General features: G+C 33.8%; 2 protein-coding genes across 3 annotated transcripts in view; one reads left to right on the top strand and one right to left on the bottom strand.

Annotated features, from left to right (window-relative positions):
• Nucleotides 1-3: 3 nt before the first annotated feature.
• On the top strand, nt 4-7735 carry wmd (serine-threonine kinase receptor-associated protein wmd). Its single transcript, XM_085198376.1, has 8 exons — nt 4-235; nt 2421-2555; nt 3764-3922; nt 4756-4877; nt 5309-5390; nt 6006-6173; nt 6846-7075; nt 7440-7735. The coding sequence occupies exons 1-7, from the start codon at nt 121-123 to the stop codon at nt 7061-7063; spliced, it is 999 nt and encodes a 332-aa protein (XP_085054502.1). The 5' UTR covers nt 4-120; the 3' UTR covers nt 7064-7075; nt 7440-7735.
• Nucleotides 7736-8246: 511 nt separating this feature from the next.
• The window catches only part of LOC146531481 (uncharacterized), a 50527-nt gene continuing 35812 nt past the window's right edge, over nt 8247-22961 (bottom strand). For both annotated transcript variants that reach the window (XM_085198375.1, XM_085198374.1), the window contains exons 5-24: nt 21988-22057; nt 20846-20975; nt 18482-18674; nt 18171-18308; nt 17501-17730; nt 17180-17305; nt 16685-16837; nt 15854-16029; nt 15258-15393; nt 14808-15076; nt 14373-14546; nt 14021-14197; nt 13605-13808; nt 13224-13466; nt 12739-12923; nt 12019-12287; nt 11664-11813; nt 11238-11384; nt 10522-10678; nt 8247-9998 (exon numbers count right to left, since the gene is read on the bottom strand). In XM_085198375.1, the coding sequence (XP_085054501.1) occupies nt 9798-9998; nt 10522-10678; nt 11238-11384; nt 11664-11813; nt 12019-12287; nt 12739-12923; nt 13224-13466; nt 13605-13808; nt 14021-14197; nt 14373-14546; nt 14808-15076; nt 15258-15393; nt 15854-16029; nt 16685-16837; nt 17180-17305; nt 17501-17730; nt 18171-18308; nt 18482-18674; nt 20846-20975; nt 21988-22057 (3528 nt within the window). In that variant the 3' untranslated portion in view covers nt 8247-9797. The remainder of the gene's footprint in view (nt 9999-10521; nt 10679-11237; nt 11385-11663; nt 11814-12018; nt 12288-12738; nt 12924-13223; nt 13467-13604; nt 13809-14020; nt 14198-14372; nt 14547-14807; nt 15077-15257; nt 15394-15853; nt 16030-16684; nt 16838-17179; nt 17306-17500; nt 17731-18170; nt 18309-18481; nt 18675-20845; nt 20976-21987; nt 22058-22961) is intronic.

Consider the following 22961-nt stretch of genomic DNA (forward strand, 5'->3'; position numbering starts at 1 on the left):
AAATAAATATTACCGTCAGTCGATTGTCAACATCCAGTACGATCAGACTCATTAGGTTAATTTTTAAAGAAACTAGTTTTATTTTTTACAAGTACAACAAACAAACATTTTATTTTAAAAATGTCGACTTTTAAACAAGTACCTCTCACATGTGGTGGCCATACTAGACCAGTTGTGCATTTGGACTTCAGTGACATTACAACTGATGGATATTTTTTGATTTCGGCTTGCAAAGGTAAGTTTAATAATCGCATCACTCTGGGGTGCCCTTTCGCCTTGGCCTACATGTAGGTGGAAGACTTGCAAGTGTCTTTGGGCGTATTTATTTGAAATGATGATGAACAGATGTTAGGCGTGAAAAGATATTGGAAAGACCTTCACTTTTCTTATTTTATATTCGGACCTATCAAACAATACAATTTCAGTTAAGGTTTTAGTGACCTTCTCTTTCCGGACATGTAGGAAGTGCCTTGAGGTTCCGGTCATATGTTTCCTTGCGGCAGTTGTTTACCTTGATATACAACCTGTGCCTTTTATTCTCGTCATGTGTACATGACTTTATTCTCATTTAAAATACAAAACAATTATAGGTTTAAGTCTTTCCTTCAGAGCTTGTTTGTATTTTGCTGGCACATTCTAGGTTACCTTGTACCTTCAAGGTACAATTTTATACTTGACACTAATGTTTACTGCAATGAATGTTAAGTAAACATCAGTCACTTTCATTATGCCTTACAAGGAAATACTTTCAACAATTTTGTAATCATTTAATTGTCACTCCATTGTTTAATGATTAATTATCGCAAGGAAAACTATTTACTTAAAAGTTTTAATTCAATAAAAGTGTTGGTTATGAAATGTGGAAATTATTTTTTTATGTATAAATAATATTTGAGTTCATCTACCAAAACATATAGTAGTAGCATAAGTTGTAGTAATAAAAATATAGTGATTGTTGTATTTTTATTTTTACTCAAGTGATATAGACATAGACTCTGTGTTAAAAAATATATTAATTAAATTAATGACATAGAACAGTTGATGCCATTGGCGCAGTGAGGCATAGTCTAATGGTAGTGGATTCAAACCCTTACTTGGATAAATTCATTGAGTTCCACCATACACTTGTAATATCTCTTAAAATGTGGTGGAAAGTGGGGAATGGACTGTATTAAAAAAAGCCTTGCCTGCCTCAGCCTTCCCTGGTAAATACAAAGAAACAAATATGAAACTGGAAAAAAAACTTATATTAGCCTTGTCTTGTAAATCTCACTAATCTAAGGTTGTACTAAAAGGTGAACTAGCAAACTACCTTACAATTATAGGACATTTTAAATCAACATTTTCTTGTACCCATTATTCATGATCACCTTGCTTGCCTTCACGGCCAAAGTCACAATGTGAAATGATTTTAAAGTTGTAATATGTATGTTTATGATCTACAATTTGTATATTTTAACACAATGCTACTATTATTACATTATATAATATTTTATTAAGTAGGTTTAATGGGATTTAGGCAGCTGTTATTTTAGTTTTAACATACAAAAAAAAATTGATTTGCAAAAAAGAGAATTTAAATGAAAAAATAATATTCTCTTGTGGTCAGCATAGTGATTTAGCACTATCATCACATTTTAACCTCTACATCTGCTTGGGACATTGAGTGTTGAGTGGTGGAAGTCAGTGCCAAGCTTGTTGTTGTAGTTGTTTCACCAGAGCAGAGAAATGTCAATAAGATTGGGGTTGATATTTCATGCCTCTGAGTGAGAATTAAACTCACCACCATCATGTCTACATATAAATCCCACTGTACCACAATTTCCTATTGGTCATTATGATTAATAGGTTGTAGGTAACAGCTGTTCATCAATATTAACTTAACTTAATGAGAATGGAGCTACCAATCAATATTTAAATATACTGTTAAATAAAATCCTATATATGTGTCCTTACAATATACATATTTTTGTATTACGAGTACCTATGTACAATATTGTGTATTAAATAAAATATTTTCAAATTTTAACTTTTTTTTCAAATTTTGCTATTTTTATGTAATAACTAGCGGCCCGCTCGCGGTTTCACGCGCGTGAACTATGTTATTATTAATTTCTGTCACCATGACTACGTCGTAGTGACGTCCATGCAAAATTTGAAACTCCTAGCACTCGTAGTAACGAAGTTTCATACAAACTTTCGACCCCAAAAACAACCCCTTAGAAGTCGAATATTGCAAATTCCCGTCTTAGCGAGCACCTACGTCCTATAAGTAACTCCTACGCAAAATTTGAGATTCCTAACACTTGTAGTTTCTGAGATTTCGTAATGAGTGAGTGACCTTTCGATTTTATATATATAGATATCAAACTCAATTCAAATGACTAATCAAAACTTATGTAATATTTATTAATTTTTAGATGGAAAACCCATGTTGCGACAAGGTGAAACAGGTGACTGGATTGGAACTTTTGAAGGTCATAAAGGAGCAGTGTGGGGGGTAGCTTTAACACAAAATGCGAATTTCGCAGCAAGTGGTGCAGCTGATTTTACAGGTAAATTATTATTTCAAAGCTATACAACAAAATTAGTAACATTCATATACATATATACGAGCGTTATTGCTTTTGTCTTTGATTTTATTGTGAGTGATTTCAAAACTTACTATGTTTATAATATGACTGGACTGAAGATAGTAGATAGGTAGTACTTTGACGCTGCTATCTTTTAGACAGTGATCAGACAAGAATGACATCAAGAGTCACTGTACTTATTAAAGTAAAATTATTAAATGTATTATAAGTGTTATCTATATATATAAAAGGACTTGTCCTCACTGACTGAGGTAAGACGCACGCACAGCCGTAACCGCTGTGCGTAGAAACGTGAAATTTGGAGAAATGTTTACTTTCGTAATCTGACATCCACTAAGAAGGGATTTTAAAAAATGTTAATCCTAAAGGGGTGAAATAGGGGTTGAAAGTTTGTATGAAAAAAAAATTAAATCAGCACCGATTCTTATAAAATTTGAAATTTAGATTTTTAAAAGTATTTAATTGAACACGTGTTTCTTCGTTTTCTAGAATTCTCCCCCTAAGAGTGCAAATAAGAGGTTGAAAGTTTGTATGGAAAAATCTTTAAAACTTCACTGATTATTATAAAATTTGAAATTTAGACTCTTAAAAATATATCATTGAACATGTGTTTCATGGTTTTCTAGAATTCAACCCCTAACGGTGCAAATAAGGGGTTGAAAGTTTGTATGGACAAATCTTTAAATTGCCACTGATTTTATAAAATTTTAAATTTAGACTCTTAAAAATATTTCGTTGAACACATGTTTCGTGGTTTATTAGAATTCACCCCTAAATAAGCAAGCGAAGCTGCGCGCGTCCGCTAGTCTATATATATAAAAGTTCATGTTCTCACTGACTGAGGTAAGACGCACGCACAGCCATAACCGCTGTGCGTAGTAATGTAAAATTTGGACAGATATTTATTTTCGTAATCTGGACACCCACTAAGAAGGGATTTTGAAAAATTTTAATCCTAAAGGGATGAAGAAGGGGTTGAAAGTTTGTATGGAAAAATCCTTAAATCACCACCAATTTTTATAAAAAATTAAATTCAGACTCTTAAAAAAATATTTCATTAAACATGTGTTTCGCGATTTTTTAGAATTATCCCCGTAATTTGAAAATAATTTCATAAACATATTTAATAAATATTATATAATAGATTTTATAATTTCATTGTTTTTCAGCGAAAATATGGGATGCAAGATATGGTGAAGTTGTGCACACTTTTGAACATGAACATATTGTAAAAAGCGTTAATTTTAATTCTGACGACACACTCTTATTGACTGCTAGCAATGAGAAATTATTAAGAGTATATGATATCAACAAGCCTGAAGCTGGAGGTGTGTTTAAGCTATGTTTGCAATTGTAATAATTGACATTTAACTAATATAGAGATATATATGGAAAAGTCTTAAGTCTAATTTTGTTCTTAAATAAATAGTTTGAGGCAGGGAATGTGGTGCTATCATAGTACCTTTTTTCTGTGAAGCATAAAAAAAGTACTTATTCTCTTTTTTGTAGCTATTAAAAAAATTTGCAATTCAAAAAGAATTTATTTCAATATATCCAATTAGTAACTTTATCAACTATATTTTACCTCTAATATTTGTTATGTTGTAGGCATTGAAATAAAACTTAATAGCGTAGTAGAATATATTTCATTTGTTGCAAATTACATGCACAAATTTTATTTGAAATTTTAAGAAATCCAGAAATGAATGTTGTACCAACATTCATAGTTAGTTTCAAGTTATGTGTTATCCATTTTCTGTCCATTTAAAAACTCCCAATATCATATATAGCTGAGCAAGACAGAAAAATTAATTACAAAAATTTTTTTTTTCGTTTAACTTCTAACAATATATTAAGAAGTTAGAACCTACAATCATATATACTTGAACTAAACCTGACTGTCGACACCAAATTAATATTAATTATTAAATGTGCACAAGTTGAGGCTGCCGTAATAACAAGACAAACCACGGTGTTGAGCTCCGCTATCCCCACTCAACACGAAATGTTACAAAAATTGAACAGAAAGCAGGGAACAGTGTTTTAATATAAGGTTCTTCTGCCTACTATGGCCGTAACACCCTAAAATAATAATAAAAAAATATTATTATAATAAATTTGATAATTATGTAAAATGTAATATTAATAATAATATTTCCAGCCATTGAAAAGATAAGCGCGCACACGAACAGCATACGGCACGCCGTGTTCCTGCACGACTCGCGCGTCGTGAGCGTCAGCGACGACCTCACCATGCGCGTGTGGGACCGCACTAGCGGACAGGTTTGTTTTTGTTTTATAATTTGTGTTTATACATATAAAATTTTAACATGGCGGCACTAAACACTTTAGTTACAGAAGTTTAAAGTCCAAATACGTTCTTTTCTACCCTCGGTGAAGAATCAAATTGAAAAAATATATTGTTTTCACGTAATATATATTTTACGCCAAAGTTGGTCATGAGTCATGGTGGCGCAGAGACGGCGTCTGTTAACGCAATAGTTGTGGATTCTATCCCCACACTAAATCTACAGCCACATTGCTATAATCTCATATTTAAGTTGTTTGTAACTTAAAATGTTGACTGAATTCTTATTAAAAATATTTTATGCTTTGAGAATGTTCCACATGTAACAAATTTTATTTCATATTAATCTTTAATTTTTACAAGACTAAAAGTGAGTCATATGTAATTTAATATATTTTTGTTTCAGGAGGTTCATAAAATAGAATTTCCTACAATACCAAATAGCTTAGAGCTGTCCAGGGATGGGGCAGTTTTGACTGTAGCGCATGGTAAGTTTTTTTTTTGTTTCACGCTATTTCCTGCACATAGCAGTGAATGCAGAGGGAAGCTAGTGTTAAGATAATCAATTCCACATTAAAGTACTTCGTTCACTTCCCCACTTTCTGCCGAAATCTTGAGCAATTGAGTGTTGAGTGGCGGAACTCACCGCCGCGTTTTGTCTAATCAGAACGAGGAAAAATGCAATCGTCGGAGGGGAAATTGAACCCACAAACGTCGCGTTTAAAATTATAATTGTGACATACCGCCGCGCGGTGATTATAAGTAACGTTTTATGTAAAAACAAAAAATGTTTAAATGTCGTAACGTAATGTATAATTTTGTCAATAATATCTGACTTTTAATAAAAAATTAGGTGTAGCAAAGTTTGAATCTACATTTTTTTACAATTTACATTATACGATAGTATTTATTAGATATACAATTATGAAGCTTTACGTACTATATTCCACAAAAGATAAAGCATGGCGTTCAGTTTGCAATTATTCGAAAATTGCGCAAAAAATAGAGAATAAAGAGCCTTATTCGCTATATGCGATTGTGAAAAATTTAAACATTTTTTTTATATATGAATAAATATAACATTAAATAATTGCCCTCCCTAGGTGCAAACGTGTCGTTCTACAGCGCGGACACAATGCGCAAGATGCGCGAGTACGCGGTGCCCACGCCTTGCTACTCTGCGTCGCTGGCGCCCGGCCGTGCCGCCTTCGTGTGCGGCGGGGAAGACCTCAAGGTGTACAAGTTCGATTATAACACTGGGACTGAACTTGGTTAGTTGTTGTCGATATATTTATAGTGGAAACTCGATTATCCGGACTTCATTTTTACGGATTTTCGTTAATATGTACATTAATTATTACATGTTTATTAAAAATATGTAATATAATGTACAACATTCTTTATTCATTTGATTATTCGGATTTTCGATTATTAGAATAATTAACAATAATAATCAGCTTGGATAATCTTGTTTCTACATCTGTATTTCTATTGCATTTGTACTTGTTTGTTTCATTGTAGCAATTAATTTATGTTAGAAAATGTTACAATAAAATGTTAAAAAAAAATGTCAGTCAGCAGTTGTTGTGACTCAGAGAAATAGAGTATCTAATAATAGATGAGCCCATATTGCATTGTCCACAGCAAAAAGTATTTTGTATTTTTTATATATATATATATATATATATTTGCATCATGGTGCAGTACCGTCGCGTCGCGTTGACAAGAGTGTGACTGTAAACGCGACGGTTGTGGGTTCTACTCCCTTTTCAGGGGAATAAACTATTTAATATACCTTGCTGTTGTAAGACAACGCAGCGTTGTGTTCTGCCTTACAACACATGCAATTTCTCGAAAATTCGATAGAAAGTGAAGAAGGAAGTGTCGCCTATCCTGCTATATGCGGTATACAGTAAATACAAACATTTTGATTTGGTTCGCAGAATCGAACAAAGGCCACTTCGGGCCCGTGCACGTGGTGCGCTGGTCGCCGGACGGGGAGCTGTACGCGACCGGCTCGGAGGACGGCACCGTGCGGCTGTGGCAGGCGGCGCCCGGCCGCGTGTACGGCTTGTGGCGGCGTTCGGCCGACGCACCCCCCGCACCTCCCTCTCCGCCCGCGCCCGCCACCAATGGGTACGGGGAGGTCGCGGCCAACTGACACCACGCCTCCGTGAGTACACACTGTAGCTACTTTCTCTACTAACGTGCGTGTTGCACTTGTTTGACTGACAATATGTAGTGTTTACTTAGTGTGTTTTACTTAGTGTTACTATAATGCTACTTTACTGTTTTGTTGCTATATCTCAATAACACCTAAATCACTTGCTTGAGAATACAATTTTAAAAATAATACTTTAGAAACATTACATTTATTAAATGATGTTTCCATGTATGTGGATATTATGTCGTTAATAGAAAAATATATATATATCTTTTACCACTTTAAAACGTGTTTTGTAATTAGGTTCCCTCTGCCTACCCTGCTGCGTGCGGGATACAGCGTGCAACTAAAAAAAGAATATTTTTAATTTCAGGAGGAGGAGGAGGACGACGCGGAGTAAAACAATGTGCAATCAAAATTGAACGTTCGGTGTTTATTTACGCAACGCAAAGGGACGTTCAGCAGACACCAGGTCAAAGTGCTTTCACAATTGTACATACGATGTGTGGACAAAAACGTGACTATTTAATGAATGTTGTGCAAGTGTTTTTGTTGATTTTTTACTGCGACAACAATTTTTATACTCAATCGCAATAAAATATATTTATTGTAAAAAGAAACTAAATAGACTTGATAATATTATAAAACGAATAAAGTGATTTGTAAATATTATTGTCTTTTTATTATTATAGGTTTTTTATTATACATATAATCTAATTGAATAGGTATTTTTATATAATATAATGTTGTATGTTTTTTTTTTAAGAAAGTTCACAAATATTTGTAAATGATTGAAAATTAGTTAACAATAACATAAATGATTACTTTATATTATCCAGAAAATAATATGAAACAAAAAACTGAAAAAATAACATATAAGTGGAAAAGAGATTTAATATTAGAATTTGTCATGTGAATTTGCTAATAAGAATATTAGGTGAACGATTGTATTTTTAAATGACTATATTATATGTAATGTATTTATTGTACATAAGAATGTCAGCGTAACATTTTTGTGTAATCATGCAGTGTATGTGTGAATGATTTTTCTGCTTTTTAAAAGATAATGTGCTAATAAAAACTATATAAGATGTATTTTAATACTGGAAGATATAAACGTTATACTGTATGTGTATTTGAGTAGTTAAATATGTAATTAAAATACAAAATAAAACACAAATGACTATTCGTGACATTTATTAAACTCGTAAAAAAATGTTACTTCATAAAAAAGTATCTAAATAAAAAATAAAATTATGCCAATAATAAAATTTTTACAAAAATAATTTATACACACTTATATCTAAATACGTAACTAGGCAGTGAGACACATCCTTATGACTAATACAGATAAAAATACAGTATTTTAAACTATTTTTTTACTTGTGTTAAATGGTAACATGTTTCTTGGTTTATAAAATCTATTAAAACATAGTGTATAAAGTATTTGGGTAACATTTGCTATTATATTGTAAAATGAAATCTGTTTTAATACTGTCTATGCTCGTATATACTAGTTCTATCAAGTTATCTAACAAAAACAATGACAGTAATTAAACATGAAAATAGATGTAACATTGATTTGTGTTGTGACATTTCAATCTTATATTATCTTAAATTATTTTGTATTTCTTTTCAATTAAAGCTTAAAATGGCCGTAAATGCGCAATGTCAGACACTGGTAACCATAATGGTATTAAATGAGGTTAAAAATAACATAAACTGTCTGACTTAGCCTGCACAAGCGTTTTTAATTATGACCATGTTTTATTATTTTAAAATAGCATTTATATTGTACTATTATTAATTGCTAACTATTTATTTAATTTCATCATGTAATCTATGCTAGATTTTATACAATGATAAATTATGATAATTTTTTGTGATAATGTTACCATTATAATTATTTTTAATGAGTAAATTACATACATTTTGATATAAGCTGTATGAATATTTCAATCCCGTCAAACTTATGGCCGGTCCAATAATACTAAGCGGAATTACTATTTAAAAATTTTGAGAAAATTCGTTTTATTTAGATTCACTATTTATAAAATGCTCTTTAATTCACAACCTATTAGGGTGTATAACTAAACTGATGTCATATCTGAAAATACTTTATCTACTTAATGATAGGTCCTTAAATATTATAAGTACTTGACAGTACACTCGTACAGTTTTGTAAAGCTAGTGGTGAAGATGAAATCTATAAAATATTTTACGTTTTATATTCAATATGGATAAAACTTGTTTGGACATTTCAAATATAAAAATGAATGAAAAAATGAAATAAGCCAATCTCATCTTCCAAAAACATTAAAGGCAGACTCAATTAAATGTTTCTATAACTCTTATTAAGAAATGTACATTTATAATACGAAATTTAACTATATATAACAGAAAGATAAATATTTTATAAAATAGTTATGCTTGTAACAATATTATTACAGTATTATCTTAGCAATAAGTTTAAATCCAGGAATTTAATACTAAGTCGTTTTCGCGGTATTTATCCTCTGTCCATGTAATATTGTCATACAACTTACAAGGATCGTAGACTCCAAACTCCATATTTTTTTTTGACATTGACATTTAGTCAGCTACCCTCAGTATTATTGCCAGCAATATCAACGATGGACTTAAAATAGACGATAGGAAATGTAGACCAAAATGAAGTGATGCTGGACTTACCACAGACCTCATAAATAGAAAAAAGAAAGAATCACTAATATTACTTAGCAATAAAAGGCGTTAAGTCCGGGAACTTGAAGTTGATCTGTCTCCGTGGCGCCCTCTGGCCGTGCGCGTGCGGGGCGGGGGGCGGCGCGGCGCCGCACTGCGCCGTGCACACGTCGTCGCGCAGCACGGCCTCGCGCGGCCACTCGCGCCACAGTTGCGCGCAGTCCGTGATGCGCAGCGACGCGCACTGGGCCTGCGAGTGGGGACGAGTAAACGTTCTAATTACTAATGTAAATATATCGTTTTGTTTCATTTAAGTCTTCTTTGTTTTTGTTTTATCTTTATGAATTTTCCTTATTGGTGGAAGTTGTTTAAATGCATATTTATTGCTTCTTTAATCTAGAGGTCAGTCGTGGCGCAGGGGCATCAAGTCTGACCGTAAAATCGACTAGTAGTGGGTTCGATCCCCACTCGAGGAAATGAAATATTTGCTTAAATTAAAATTTTCATTTCTTCGCTCTGGTGTCGACGCAAAGCGTGGCTTTGAATTCTGCCATCCAACAAGTAAAGCCTCAACACTATGAAAGTGGGGAACGGAGTGTCTTAAGACTAGGTTCCCTCTGCCTGCTGTATGCCAGGATACAGCGTGAAGCTGATTTAATTTTGATTTAGATTTTTTTAATATTCCACAAAAAATATGTAATTTAAAACATTTCTATTATTTAAATAAAATAATCCCTAAAAAAAAAATAATAACAAAATAAAAATAAACTCACCCCTTCAACAGTACAAATACAAGAAGTACAAGGCGATGGGAAAGCCGAGTCTCCCAAAGGAACATTACGCGCTGCGATCAAACAGCCTTGCGTGGAGCTCTCTCTCCACGCGGAGAGATCCAACTTAGGTAGAGACGCACACGGCACTCGAGGGTTGCTGTGGAATTAATGATATTTATTAATAGATATGTCATAAGCATCAATGCGCCGGTCGGGGGTTTGATTACCATTCAAGTGTATGAATGATTTTTATTTACTAGTTCTGGTAAAAGTGTAACAATGAGTTCCACTTTTCAACACGAAATGGTCCTGAAAAATTAGGCGCTGTGTGCGGAGCAGAATGTCTTAACATCACATTACTATTTTCCATCTATCTACCCTGCTAAATGAAGCATACAGATTTAAGCTAACAAAAGTAATTTGTTAATAGCCTTTTCAGGTGATTGAAAAATTTCAACATTACCAAATAATATGTTTGTTATAAAATCACATTGTAAATTTAAATATGTTTTTTTAAATTTTTAAATAAGGACTATATTTGGTCCATATCACATATAGTTCATATATACATATACATGTCTATATAAATATCCAATAAATATTTGCACACCCATCATATAAATAATTTGATCTATAATTGCTTTTCCAATGTGTTTTCATGTATAAATAGTAACTATTTACTAATTAGATATTTAATAATAATCAGTTAAACTTACAGGAAATTGCTGGGAAGATCAAAAGCCGCGCGTTGTATATCAGAGTTGACGTCGAAGTTCTCACACAAGATCTTGGAGAGTGTCGTTTTTCGTATTTCGGCCAGCTGTTGTTCCGTGAAGCGGGCAGCTCTGTTGTCGTTTTCATACCTATTTTGGATATTGAAACAATAAATAAATAAATCATTTCTTTATAAAATTCTTAGTTATTTCAGCCTAATTGGAAGTTTTTAATTTCCATCCATGAATTAGTCATGAGCTACTTTAAATATTAAATCCGGTTAAATATCTAGTTAATGTAAGACAAAATACGGCGTTGTGTTCCACCACTACACGCAACGCCCCAAAATTGGGACAAACAAAGAACAGATTTTTATAATTAGGTTCTCTCTGCCTGATATATGTGATAAACTGTAAAGCTTTACTCACCAGAATCTATCACACTTCCTAAGCTGTCTAAACTGTATGGCAATGATGCAGGCGAAGGTGGGCCCGACAAGCCCGCCCTGCAGCGGCCGCTCGCTCATGCCACCCGGGAACAGGTCGATGTCGTCGACTGTCGCGTATATCCTTTTGAATCTGGAATTTATATTATTTTTGTGTCGTTATGCTAATGTGTAAATGAAAATGAAAATGAAAATTCTGTGTAGGTTTTACTTAATTTATTTATTTTAGTGATTTTTTGTATTGTTTTATTGTAACATAGTAAAAATATTGTTAAATTACTAAACAAAAAATATTTACTTAACTAAGCTTAACTTAATACTGTTATCATTTTACATACCTCGCAATCACTTCATCAGGTATTTCCCTCGCCAAATCTTCAAAGGTGGCTGCTCTCTTGAGATTGCAGAGTGCCCTATAATTATTATAACTTGGCACACCATGGTCTCTGCCTCGCTGTATATTTAGGGCTACTAAATCTACACCGGAAAAGGGAACTCTGCGATCTTCGAACAAATGGTTTGTGACTTCTCCTGTGATGAACTGGTCGAGGGTTTCCATTGGTGTGGAGGCTAGACCTCGGATCAGTTCGTCAACCAATGGTGGGTGCTAGAATATAAATGTTTGTTGTTTGGTTCTTGAAGCTTTTTGAAATGTTAGATTTTAATAGTTCCTTTTAGGAAGTGTGTTTTAATGATATGTTAATTAAAAGTTGACGTATTTGGGTGATTGATTCAAATATTTATTTATTTAAAATCGTAAATAAATAAAATGCAGTTGATTACTACATAAACAACTGAATAAAATTCATATTTTTCTGAACCTGCCGTGATGGAAAATATTAAATTGAGGCCATCTTGCTTAATGTAAGTGGAAAGTATCTTACTCTAAGCGTGACGGTTGCGATTTCGAATAATTTTAGACAAATTGGGATGTTGACTTTGTTTTCGAAATTTCTTTTGAAAGCGACCAACGGAGTGCTTTGAATCTAAGCTGTCTTTGCCTATCTTACTATATGCGGGATACAGCGTGAAATTAAAAACTATAATGAAATACTTACATTCATAAACATATCAGGTCTGAAGAAACCATCGCGCAGCAATATGGGCGGGTCAACGGGCGCGTACGCGGGCGACAAGCGCGGTAGGTGCGGCCGGAGCAGGGAGTGACCGAAGCGGAAAGCGGCAGCCGCGAACTCAGTGACTATCGACGGGTTACATGTCGGGGAATATTCTTTGTAGTAACCTGGAATTGAAAAGTTAAGATTAATGTCTTACAAAATTACATTTAATACTCTTTTACGCGCTTCAGTTTTACGCTGTATCCTCCATATAGCAGGGTAAGCAGAGGGAACCTAGTACAATCTGTTCCCCATTTATTATTTCTTTTAAATGAAAACAATATAATTTCTTGGCACAATAAGGATTAAGCTTGTTCGTTGTTAATATAAATAATAAAAAAAAATAAGTGGGAGAGGTGATTTTAGTAATAATAAATGTTTTTCACTTTCCAGCCATATAAGTATAACTTGTAGAGTACTCGTACCTGAGGGCAGCAGTTTGAGGCCGTACAGGTTGACGGCGTTCCAAGAGAGCAGGCGCGGCAGCAGCTCGTTGTACACGATGTGAGTGAACTGCGCGGCGACGACGCGGCGCGCGTGCTCGAACAGCAGCTCCGCGTCCCAGTGCGGGTTGACACCGCGCAGCCCCTCCACCACGCGGTTGTGCTCGCGCAGGAACATCGTGTGGATGGCCGTCAGCCCCGGCTGCTCCGACGCGCGTCCGTCCCCTAAGGAAACGAGGATGTTACTATCTATCTATCTACCGGTCGGTACCAGCACATTAAAACATTAATTTAAAATTTAAACACTATCTAGATTCATAAATCATAATGACACCCCCAAATACAAATAAAAAAATGACTTACCAGCTATAAAACAAAATCCACTAGGCGCTTTACACTCCGGATGTGAATCTGATCGTGGCAGCAAGTCTTTCCCTCTCGCTGGGTTAGTGGTGGCATTTAGACGTCCATTGAAACCACGTAGTTTACGCACTATGCAGGGATTCTCGCCGTAAATGACTGATGCATCCATGAATGCTGTGTTTTGGTTCACTTGTTCACGAGGACCTGGATATGTTAAGTTAGTTTATATTAAAGTAGCTTAGTAGCGAATTGAAAATAACTAGGAATGGCAGGCCAATCGTGGTGCAGGGCACAAACGTGTGACTATAAACGCAATAGGATTTGAGTTTGATACATACTCGAGATAATTGAATGTTTGATACTCTCAAGAAAATTTAATGATTTTAAGTTTTTTAAATGTTTAATTAAGGATATACCTAATTGCTGTTGCCCCGGCAAACTCCTCATGAAGGGGAAGCACAATCTTTCCCCAGAGGTAATATTGACTTCCGGGTAGTAGTGGTCCCCTCGCGGCACCGGGAAGGGGTTGCATTCCGGGTGCACGGTGCGCGGGGAGTCGCAGGAACGACAGTCCGGTATTGATTCGTGAAAACCTGTTTGTGGAATAGTGTTAAATATTATATTTTAAAAATTATAAAATGTATATCAATTGGAAAAAAATAATAAAGGAAAAACTACTAATTAAAATACTTTATATGACTACCTATTTGATTTCAATGTTCAGTCCCATAAAATCGCGGCGGTTACAAGTAAGATTTAAGCAATTACCTTTATGTATAGGCGTCATAGTAAGCTCGTGGTCCAGGAACTGTGCAAACTGCATCACCATCAAAGTATATCGTGTGTGCAGGTTCGATATGTCGGGGTGGATGACGGTGGACACGATGCGCGGGGAGGGGAGGGGCGTCCCTGTCACCGAGTTGATACGAGGTCGGCTCACACCTGGGCGGTTAAAAAAAAACAAAAAATGTGAAATTGTAACGATTTTGAGTTCGATTTACACTCGGGGGGATGAAATATTTAATATTTTCATTTCCTTGCTCTGGTACATAGACAAACCGCAGCGTTAAGTTCCGCCACTCAACGAGCAATGTCTCAAAAATTTAGACTTTGTCGGTAGAGACGAAAAGATGTAAGAGCAGTGAAAAATGAAATTGAAAATTTTATAAGCAACTACAAATTGGGTAATTAATCAAGCCTCACCGTCTTCATATACCGGCGGCAACAATCTTGCAAAAGTCGTCAAACTCTTCCCTAAATTAGGGTTTCTCAGGTTATTACAATAGCCCGTGTAGGTTCTAAATGGGCTATCAGGATCACAGCTGCCGTTATCGTCGCACTGCGGCTCAATGACGGGCCCGAGCTGGTCCTGTCCGAGGAAGCCTGTCACATCCACTGACTGCAAGGAGTCCACGAAATCGTTCGCTGAACCAAAGCCGGAGTCGTCGAAGATTTGACGCTTGCGACGGCGTCTGGAATCAAATTTGATTTTTAATTAAGTTTTAGGGTTTCGTAACATCAATGAAAAAAATTAAACGTTTAAAGGATCTCTTTGTTGTCCATCTGTTTGTTTGTCTGTTGGTCAAATTCCTTTCTTTCAAAAGGTATATAAAACATTTCTATTAAATATTTAATACCAGCTGGTCAACTTACCCATTGATAGAATTAAGGAGTTCATTAGTCGCGAATTCAAAGAATAATGAAGTATTGGCCAGTTTCAATGCGTACTTATTGGCTTTGGAGAAGGAAGCGGCGGTGCCTACTGGTGACTTGGGATCGGCTCCTCCACCTGTAAATGTATGTAATAAATATATTAGATTAGAAACGAACATTTTCGTTCTTTAATTCACAGGAATGGAACTTAAAAAGGCAAAAGATATGTTTTATTTATTACAGTTCAACTGGTTTCTAAATTAGTATGGGTTCTATGGCGACACTGTGCACCGTCTGGGTTTATGAAAATTAATATTGCTTTTAAGCAATTCAAACGACTGTAAAAAACAGTAACTTTTCAATAACAGTATTTGCATCAAACTACAATATGTGGTTTTTATTACACGTAGATTAAGCTCTGTGTAGCATGTATTTGTTTTGTGTATTACTGTGTAGATACACAGACATACACAAAACACAAATACAAAAACACTTCAATACAAAATAGACGTAGACGTTTAGTACTGAAGTGTTGATCTTTGTATGTATTGATGTTAATAACCGTTGGTGAATACATAGATCAGAAAAAAACTCACGAGCTTCCCACAACATATACTCTAGTTTCTTCCTGTCAGCCATCTCCTGCTTGGCTTTCTGCAGGGCGGCGGCAAGCGTGTCTTGCGAGAGGCGCTCGGCGGCGCGCGCGCCGCTGTCGTCGCGCCACGCGGACACCTCCAGCGCGGTGTGCTGGGAACATTGCTGGGCGGCGTTTCTGTTCGAATTAAAAACGTCCATGTATTTAGGGTTTTTGGGTTAGGTTTGTTTAGTATTATAAAATTTTAGATTACCTATATATTTTTGACTTAACGTTTCTAATACTTATATTTGTACTATATACCCTTATATTACTTTCAGCTCTCAAGACCATTTGGAAAAAAACAATTGGCATTTTTGTAACTCACTCATCAAATACTTAACCCATTTCTAGGTGACTGAGAAACTCGATATTTGGTACCAGAGTAGACTACATATATAATTGTACAGAAAAAAAATGAGAAAACTGTTAATTATTGATAATTATTATCAAGTAGTAATGTGAAATAAGAGCCAAGTTAAATGTTAAGTTATGCATCGTTCTCGATTCCACCAACAAACAAAAAGAATAGGAGATATATATGGGAGCCGAGTTCTGTGTTCATTCAGGATAAAATTAAAGTGCCTTCCACTAGGCACCAAGTCAAATATCAACCTAATACTACACTAACTAGCAAATATGATAAAGCCTGTACTTAAAAAAATCGTGTCTCCACTTAAACTTCTTCACAGAACATTCACATATCCACTATCTATCTTTGTTATAAAATAAGCATTAACATCTAACGAACAATCCCGACTCAAGTACATCGAAACATTAAAAAAAAACTTACAAGTAAGGATCTTCTTTCACAAAAGCTTTAGGTTGTACGTTATCAATATTGTCATCAGCGGCGCAGAGCAGGCCGGCGAGAGTCACTTTCCTGATAGCACCGAGTTGTTCCGCCGCGAACGATGATGGTGGCAGGTCGTTCTCATACCAGAACCTTTAAAATAAATTGAAAATTTACAATTCAGACAGCTTAGGTAATAAACAATTGAGAAAAATAATGTTAATTATAATTTAAAATACTAAATACATCAAATTTACGTATAATTTGAAAATATCAAATTGAAATGTATTTTATTTTGTACTAGTGGTCCCACGCGGCTTGGCCCTCTTGTTTTATATTATTTAGATGTATGAAGGGAAAATTCGTTCTTTATTTTAGTATGGTTTTCTATACTTTTATAATAATTAATCGTTATCTATATATTTGTTGATTTTATTTGATTTAGCAGTCTAATATTATTATTATCATATTAGCTTAACATGGAAATTGATATACCTATCACTTTTCTTCAAATTAGCGAATTGCAACGCCAACACACAGGCTAAAGTAGATCCAATGACGGCTCCTGATGCTGGTTTCTCCATCGCGCCGGCTACCATTAGTTCAACATCAGCTGGGTTTCTGAAATTTTGTTTTGTTTTCTTATGATTTGTTTAAATAAAACCTTATTTTTATTCAATTAAATTACATGATGATGAAAAAATCTTTAAAAATATTTTAAGTACCTACATAAAAAACTGGAACAAATAAGTTCGCATGTATTTTATATATTAAAATAACTACTAAATAAAAATTAAAATTAAAAATATCACTTACCTATACATATCAGCCATCATTTCCTGGTGCATTCTATCAAAGCCTAATTTATCGAAATCAGCATATGACTTCACATTAGCCATTGGGTCGCAAATACGTAATATTTTCATGTACGACGCTACGCCATGATCTCGGGAACGTTGTAGATCCCATTGAGCGGATGTTTGAAACTTGGATACTTGGTGGGCACCTGTTTGTACCAAGTCATTAAGAGTTACCGTTGTGTTTATCTGTAAATAAGTACACGTGCTTATTTGAATTTTTTTTGTGAATAACAAAAAAATATTAAGAAATGGTAACATGGCATACTTAAATATTGCGTCATAGCGTAATATTAATATAAAGTTTGATTGGCTATAGCAGATAGGCATTAAAAAGTGGATTCAATTATTGTAGGTTCAAAATTTTAATATACAATTTTAATTTAATATTAATCTCATATGTACAATTTACTATTGTAAAAATAATTTTACTTAGTCTTTAATGCTTTCTGGTTCTAGCTTTTTTATTACGCCGTAAAAAAGTAAATACTGACTAACGAAATACTAACGGTATCCTTATCAGAAATTTAACAACATAACATGATTGGAGGCTCTCTTACCAACCCTATTACGCTGGAAAAAGTACAAAATAAAAAAAAAACACAACTTTCTTAAAAAAAGATACTTACCAGTTTTTCATTCATCATAGCATTGAAAATAGGTGCCACTGATACCAGCTCAGTATATGTGCCGGCGCGATTAGTACTGGAGTAACCACGCCAGAATCCTAAAGATGTCAATTTCAATTCGGCTTTCGCCATGCCAACCTTAAAACGAAAAATAAATATCAGGACTGTAAAAAACAATTAAAAATGAAAATAAACTTTGTTAATATTTTTTCTTTGAAATTCGTTATAGATTTTTTTTACTTCTACATTCTAAAATTTTTATTAAGTAACTAAAAATTTCGCAAAGCCAAATTTGACCAAAGTAAACTAACCTCTCCCAATAATACTGGTAAAAATTCATTATAAGTTATATGCTGTATAATAGCGGCCATCGCTCGTCTAGCTTCGAGGAACAAAACATTGTCTTCCCAGAAGGGATTCAGTGAATACAGTTCTCCAGCGATGCGATTGTGTTCCGTTAACAACGTCTTGTATAGAGGTGCTGTGGGAGAACCGTCGTTGCATCTGTGAAAATAAGAATTTGAAGAAATACTTATTTGAAGAAATATTTTGTTTTTATAATTATTCTTTGTATGGGCAAGACCTCGATCATCAATGAACTTGGCTCACACCATTCGTTCACAAACGTGACATACGACTACGTTTATACATCATAGTAAAGAATTCTTTCTTGAAACGCCATAAATTAAGATCTAAACTGAAGAATTGTTTGTTTAATATACTCCTATAGTAGGTACCTACTTATATTTTTTATAAGAATAAAAATTTATAGACAAAAACATAAAAATATTTTATTACACTTTTACATTTAAACACATTGTTGCTAAATGTTGCATTCAGTAACTAATAAATCAAAGTTAATATTGTTGTTATTAAATATTTAAGAAGATATCCAATCCTAAGATAATTGCTTAAACAAATTATATTTATTTAAGTTCCATTTATACTTAGAACGTAGCAAATAAAATTTAGGCTATAACTATTTTTGGGTCTATTGAATTCCGGCTTCTAGTCTTACCTAATAATACCTTATAAGTTATTGCCTGCTGAAAGGCTTTGTCATTGCAGGGTTTTAGAAAGTAGCCATAACTAAGTATTTATACCTACTTGGTGATTGCTCCATATCACTAAGATTGAAATCTAAATCTAAGGTGGAATGTAAATTATGTGAAGGTTGGATTGCTCTTATTTGCATACAATTCATTTCTGTGACGACACACTGGAATTTACTTCTATTATGTTTATTACAAAAAAAAACTTTAAAGCATCTTTATATTATTATAAAAAAAATATGTTAAATATAAAATCTTTTTTTTTTGTTTAATCTGTAAATGCTTTTTCTTTTCGTTCCGCTACTTAACACGCAATGCCAGCGGAATTCGGCAGAAAGTAGTGTCTTGACACTAGGTTCGTGAATTCCTAATAACTCACACGAAGCTCTTGGCGTAGTAAAGAATTCTTATTCTAAGATTTTATAACTCGGCCTATAGCGTGTGTATAGGTCACGGTCAAATGCAGACAATAAACGTCTAAGCTTATTTACGATACAGACATTACATTGTTTTCATATAAACATTCGCAGATAAAACATTACGACTTTATATAAATTTAAAGATTATATACAAGTACATATTAATAATTATGTATTTATATTTATTAAAACGAGGCCGTCATGACTCAGGGGCACTAGGGTGTGACTGTAACGCGACGGTTGTCGGTTCGATTGCCACTCGAGGGAATGAATTATTATTTCTTAATATTCTCATTTCTTCGCTGTGGTATCAAGGCAAAAGCCCAGTGATAAGTTTAAAATTCGGCGGAAAGTGGGGAGCAGAGTGTTTTAGCACTAGGTTCCCTCTGCCTACCCTAATGTACGCGGGATACAACTTGAAGCTGTTATTTATAGATACATACTGTGTAGATAGGATATTTAGCATATAATAAAAAAATGTGATTTTATTTACCAATAAATATCTTTATGTAACTTAAGTGTATGTGTACTATATATGTGAGTACTAGCGACCCGCCCGCGGCTTCGCCTGCGTGAACTACGTTATTATTAATTTCTGACTCCATGAGTACCTATGTCCTATAAGTGACGTCCATGCAAAATTTGAGACTCCTAGCATTTACAGTAAGGAAGTTTCATACAAACTTTCAACCCCAAAAACAACCCCTTAGGAGACGAATATTGCAAATTCCCGTCTTAGCGAGCACCTACGTCCTATAAGTAGCTCCTATGCAAAATTTGAGATTCCTAGCACATGTAGTTTCTGCGATTTCGTTATGAGTGAGTGACCTTTCGATTTTATATATATAGATTATGTTCTAATGCATTTTATAAGGTAGCATGGGAAAAATACTCATGTTTATTTCTCATGCATTAATCATAACAGTAATACGTTTTTTTAAAGAAAATAACTAACCTCAAAGCTGTATAGTTTTGCAAAATGATTTACATTTACATAAATAGATTACCTACTTTATTAGAAAGCGTATAATAATTTGAACGTGGTGGGATTTGAACCCGCACTAAACAGGTTCATAACGGGCTTAAGTTAAATAAGCTGTAAGCTTTGGCTTAGTGGTGAGAGACGTTGGACATCTTACAAGAGGTGCAGGTTCAATTTTTTATACGTTTTCTAATAAAGTATTTATACAATAAATACACGTACTTGCGACATGAAGCCAGATCCATTTTCCCAGCATCGTATAATCGAAGTGATCTGAGCTCCTTCTCAGAGCTTCCATATAGAGCAGATCCGTCTAGTACTGAAGTGGCGAGGTTCATCTGTTCACGATTGTCTGTTGAAATATTCATTTATTTATTTTCAAATTTCTTTAAACAATAAAAAATATCTAAGTTTTTCAATTTAAGTTAATTAATAATAAAATTTAATTCAATTAGATTCATAAGTAGTACAATTTTTATTTGTAATTTTAAAATATCCAATAAAATTTTACTTCCTTATTCGTACCTTCGTGCAATGTTTAATAGCAATGGCGTGTCTATAATATCTTTATAAATAGGATCTATCAATATAATGAAGTTCATGGTTAAGTATAGTTATTTGAATCGAAGAATTGTAAAACCGAGGCCAATTGTAAAATCCAAATATCCCTTTAAAATGTATAATTAGAATATATATATTTGCATTTTTGTGAATCAACTAGCAACTTGAAACGTACGCGTAAAACCCGCATATGTACGCGGAAAACCCTCGATGGATTTTACATTTAAAAATGTTTAGATATCATATTTTAAAATTTTACTATTTTTATCGATAAACTATAGTAACTTAACTATATTAGCGTTATAAATTAATGCATTTACTTATTTATTATTATTACTTGAAGCATTACCGTATTAAAATAATTAATTTAAGAATTTTTATTACTACCTATTACAAAAAACATACAATCCAGTCAATAAAAGAAACTGCAAAACGTCTACAATATAGATATTGCTAGCAACGAAGCGTGACTAAATAATAATAACATTATAATAACTTAATTAAATAACTACAAGATAACGTAATTTCTGTTAATAAAATATTATAACGAATTGATTTTGTATCTTCTCTAAAGTATGAAATTAACTTTATTTAATTATATTTAATTACCCGTCAACTTGATAACTTCCTTGTTAAGTTAACAACTTTTCAAACAACCTGATGGGAGTTATCTTATAAAAACAACTAGCACTTATGTGTGTTTATTTCAATGGTATTAAAGTATTCAATATAAATTGTATTTAAATAGTATAGATGAAGAAACAGATCTTAAATATTTTTTTTTGGTTACAAAAAAACCTTACCAAAACCGCAGGAATCAATATTTCTTGTAGGCGCCGAACGCACATATTCGCAAGTAGAGCCTTCACATTTCTGCAACAAGACGAAAAATTAAATTTAAAAAAAAAAACTAAATTAAATCAGCTTCACGCTGTATCCCGCACACAGCAGGAAAGGCAGAGGGAACCTAGTGTTAAGACACTCCGTTCCCCACTTCCTGCCGAATTCTGCAGGCATTGTGTGTTGTGTGGCAGAACTCAACGCCGCGCTTTGCCTCAACACCAGAGCGAGAAAATGGAAATATAAATATGAAACATAAATATTTTACTTCCTCGAGTGGGGATCGAACCCCCAACCGTCGGGTTGTACATTGACACCGTTGTGCCGTTGGGCCACGACGGCCCCGTGTAAAATAATTAACGGCCAAAATATTTATCTATACTTTTTGAATTTGACTATTATAAATTTCAAACCATAATTTGAAAATTGTCAGTTTTTCAAATTTCTATAGTTCAGTAGATTATTTAAATTACGAAACAATGTAAAACCGAGAATACCATTTCGACATTTTCAAAGCTATTCAACGTACACTTTGTACGCAACACATGTTGTAAAGAAAATAATTATCTCCGTTGCACCTAACAAAGGAATGCTGGATTAAACAAAAACCTATACTGTCAAGTTTCGTTAAAAACGCCTAAGGCTTAAAAACTTTCACATGACAGATGAACTCACACATAACTACGATCGTTCGTCGATCGTCTCATATTTTATTGTATAAATTTTAATATAATAATTTATTATTATTGACGACTACTAAGCCCGCAACTTTACTTGCGTGAACTTTAAATCATAAAACTGCCCGTATAAATAAAAAATAAACTCTCTTTGCACATCCTTGAACTCCCCAAAATATAATAGTGAAAACTGCATTTAAATCGGCTAAGCAGCATCTGCAGAATGGCAGAGGAAATCTGGAAACCTTATATCTCTCACT

The sequence above is a fragment of the Heliconius melpomene genome, chromosome 15, assembly GCF_056956725.1.
Source record: "Heliconius melpomene rosina isolate 202511_hmr_F chromosome 15, ASM5695672v1, whole genome shotgun sequence".
Lineage (NCBI taxonomy): Eukaryota > Metazoa > Arthropoda > Insecta > Lepidoptera > Nymphalidae > Heliconius > Heliconius melpomene.

Coding starts and splice junctions, on each gene's coding strand:
- wmd (XM_085198376.1), top strand. CDS start 121: ATGTCGACTTTTAAACAAGTACCTCTCACATGTGGTGGCCATACTAGA. Junction 236..2,420: donor TTTGATTTCGGCTTGCAAAG/GTAAGTTTAATA, acceptor ATTAATTTTTAG/ATGGAAAACCCATGTTGCGA. Junction 4,878..5,308: donor GGGACCGCACTAGCGGACAG/GTTTGTTTTTGT, acceptor TTTTTGTTTCAG/GAGGTTCATAAAATAGAATT.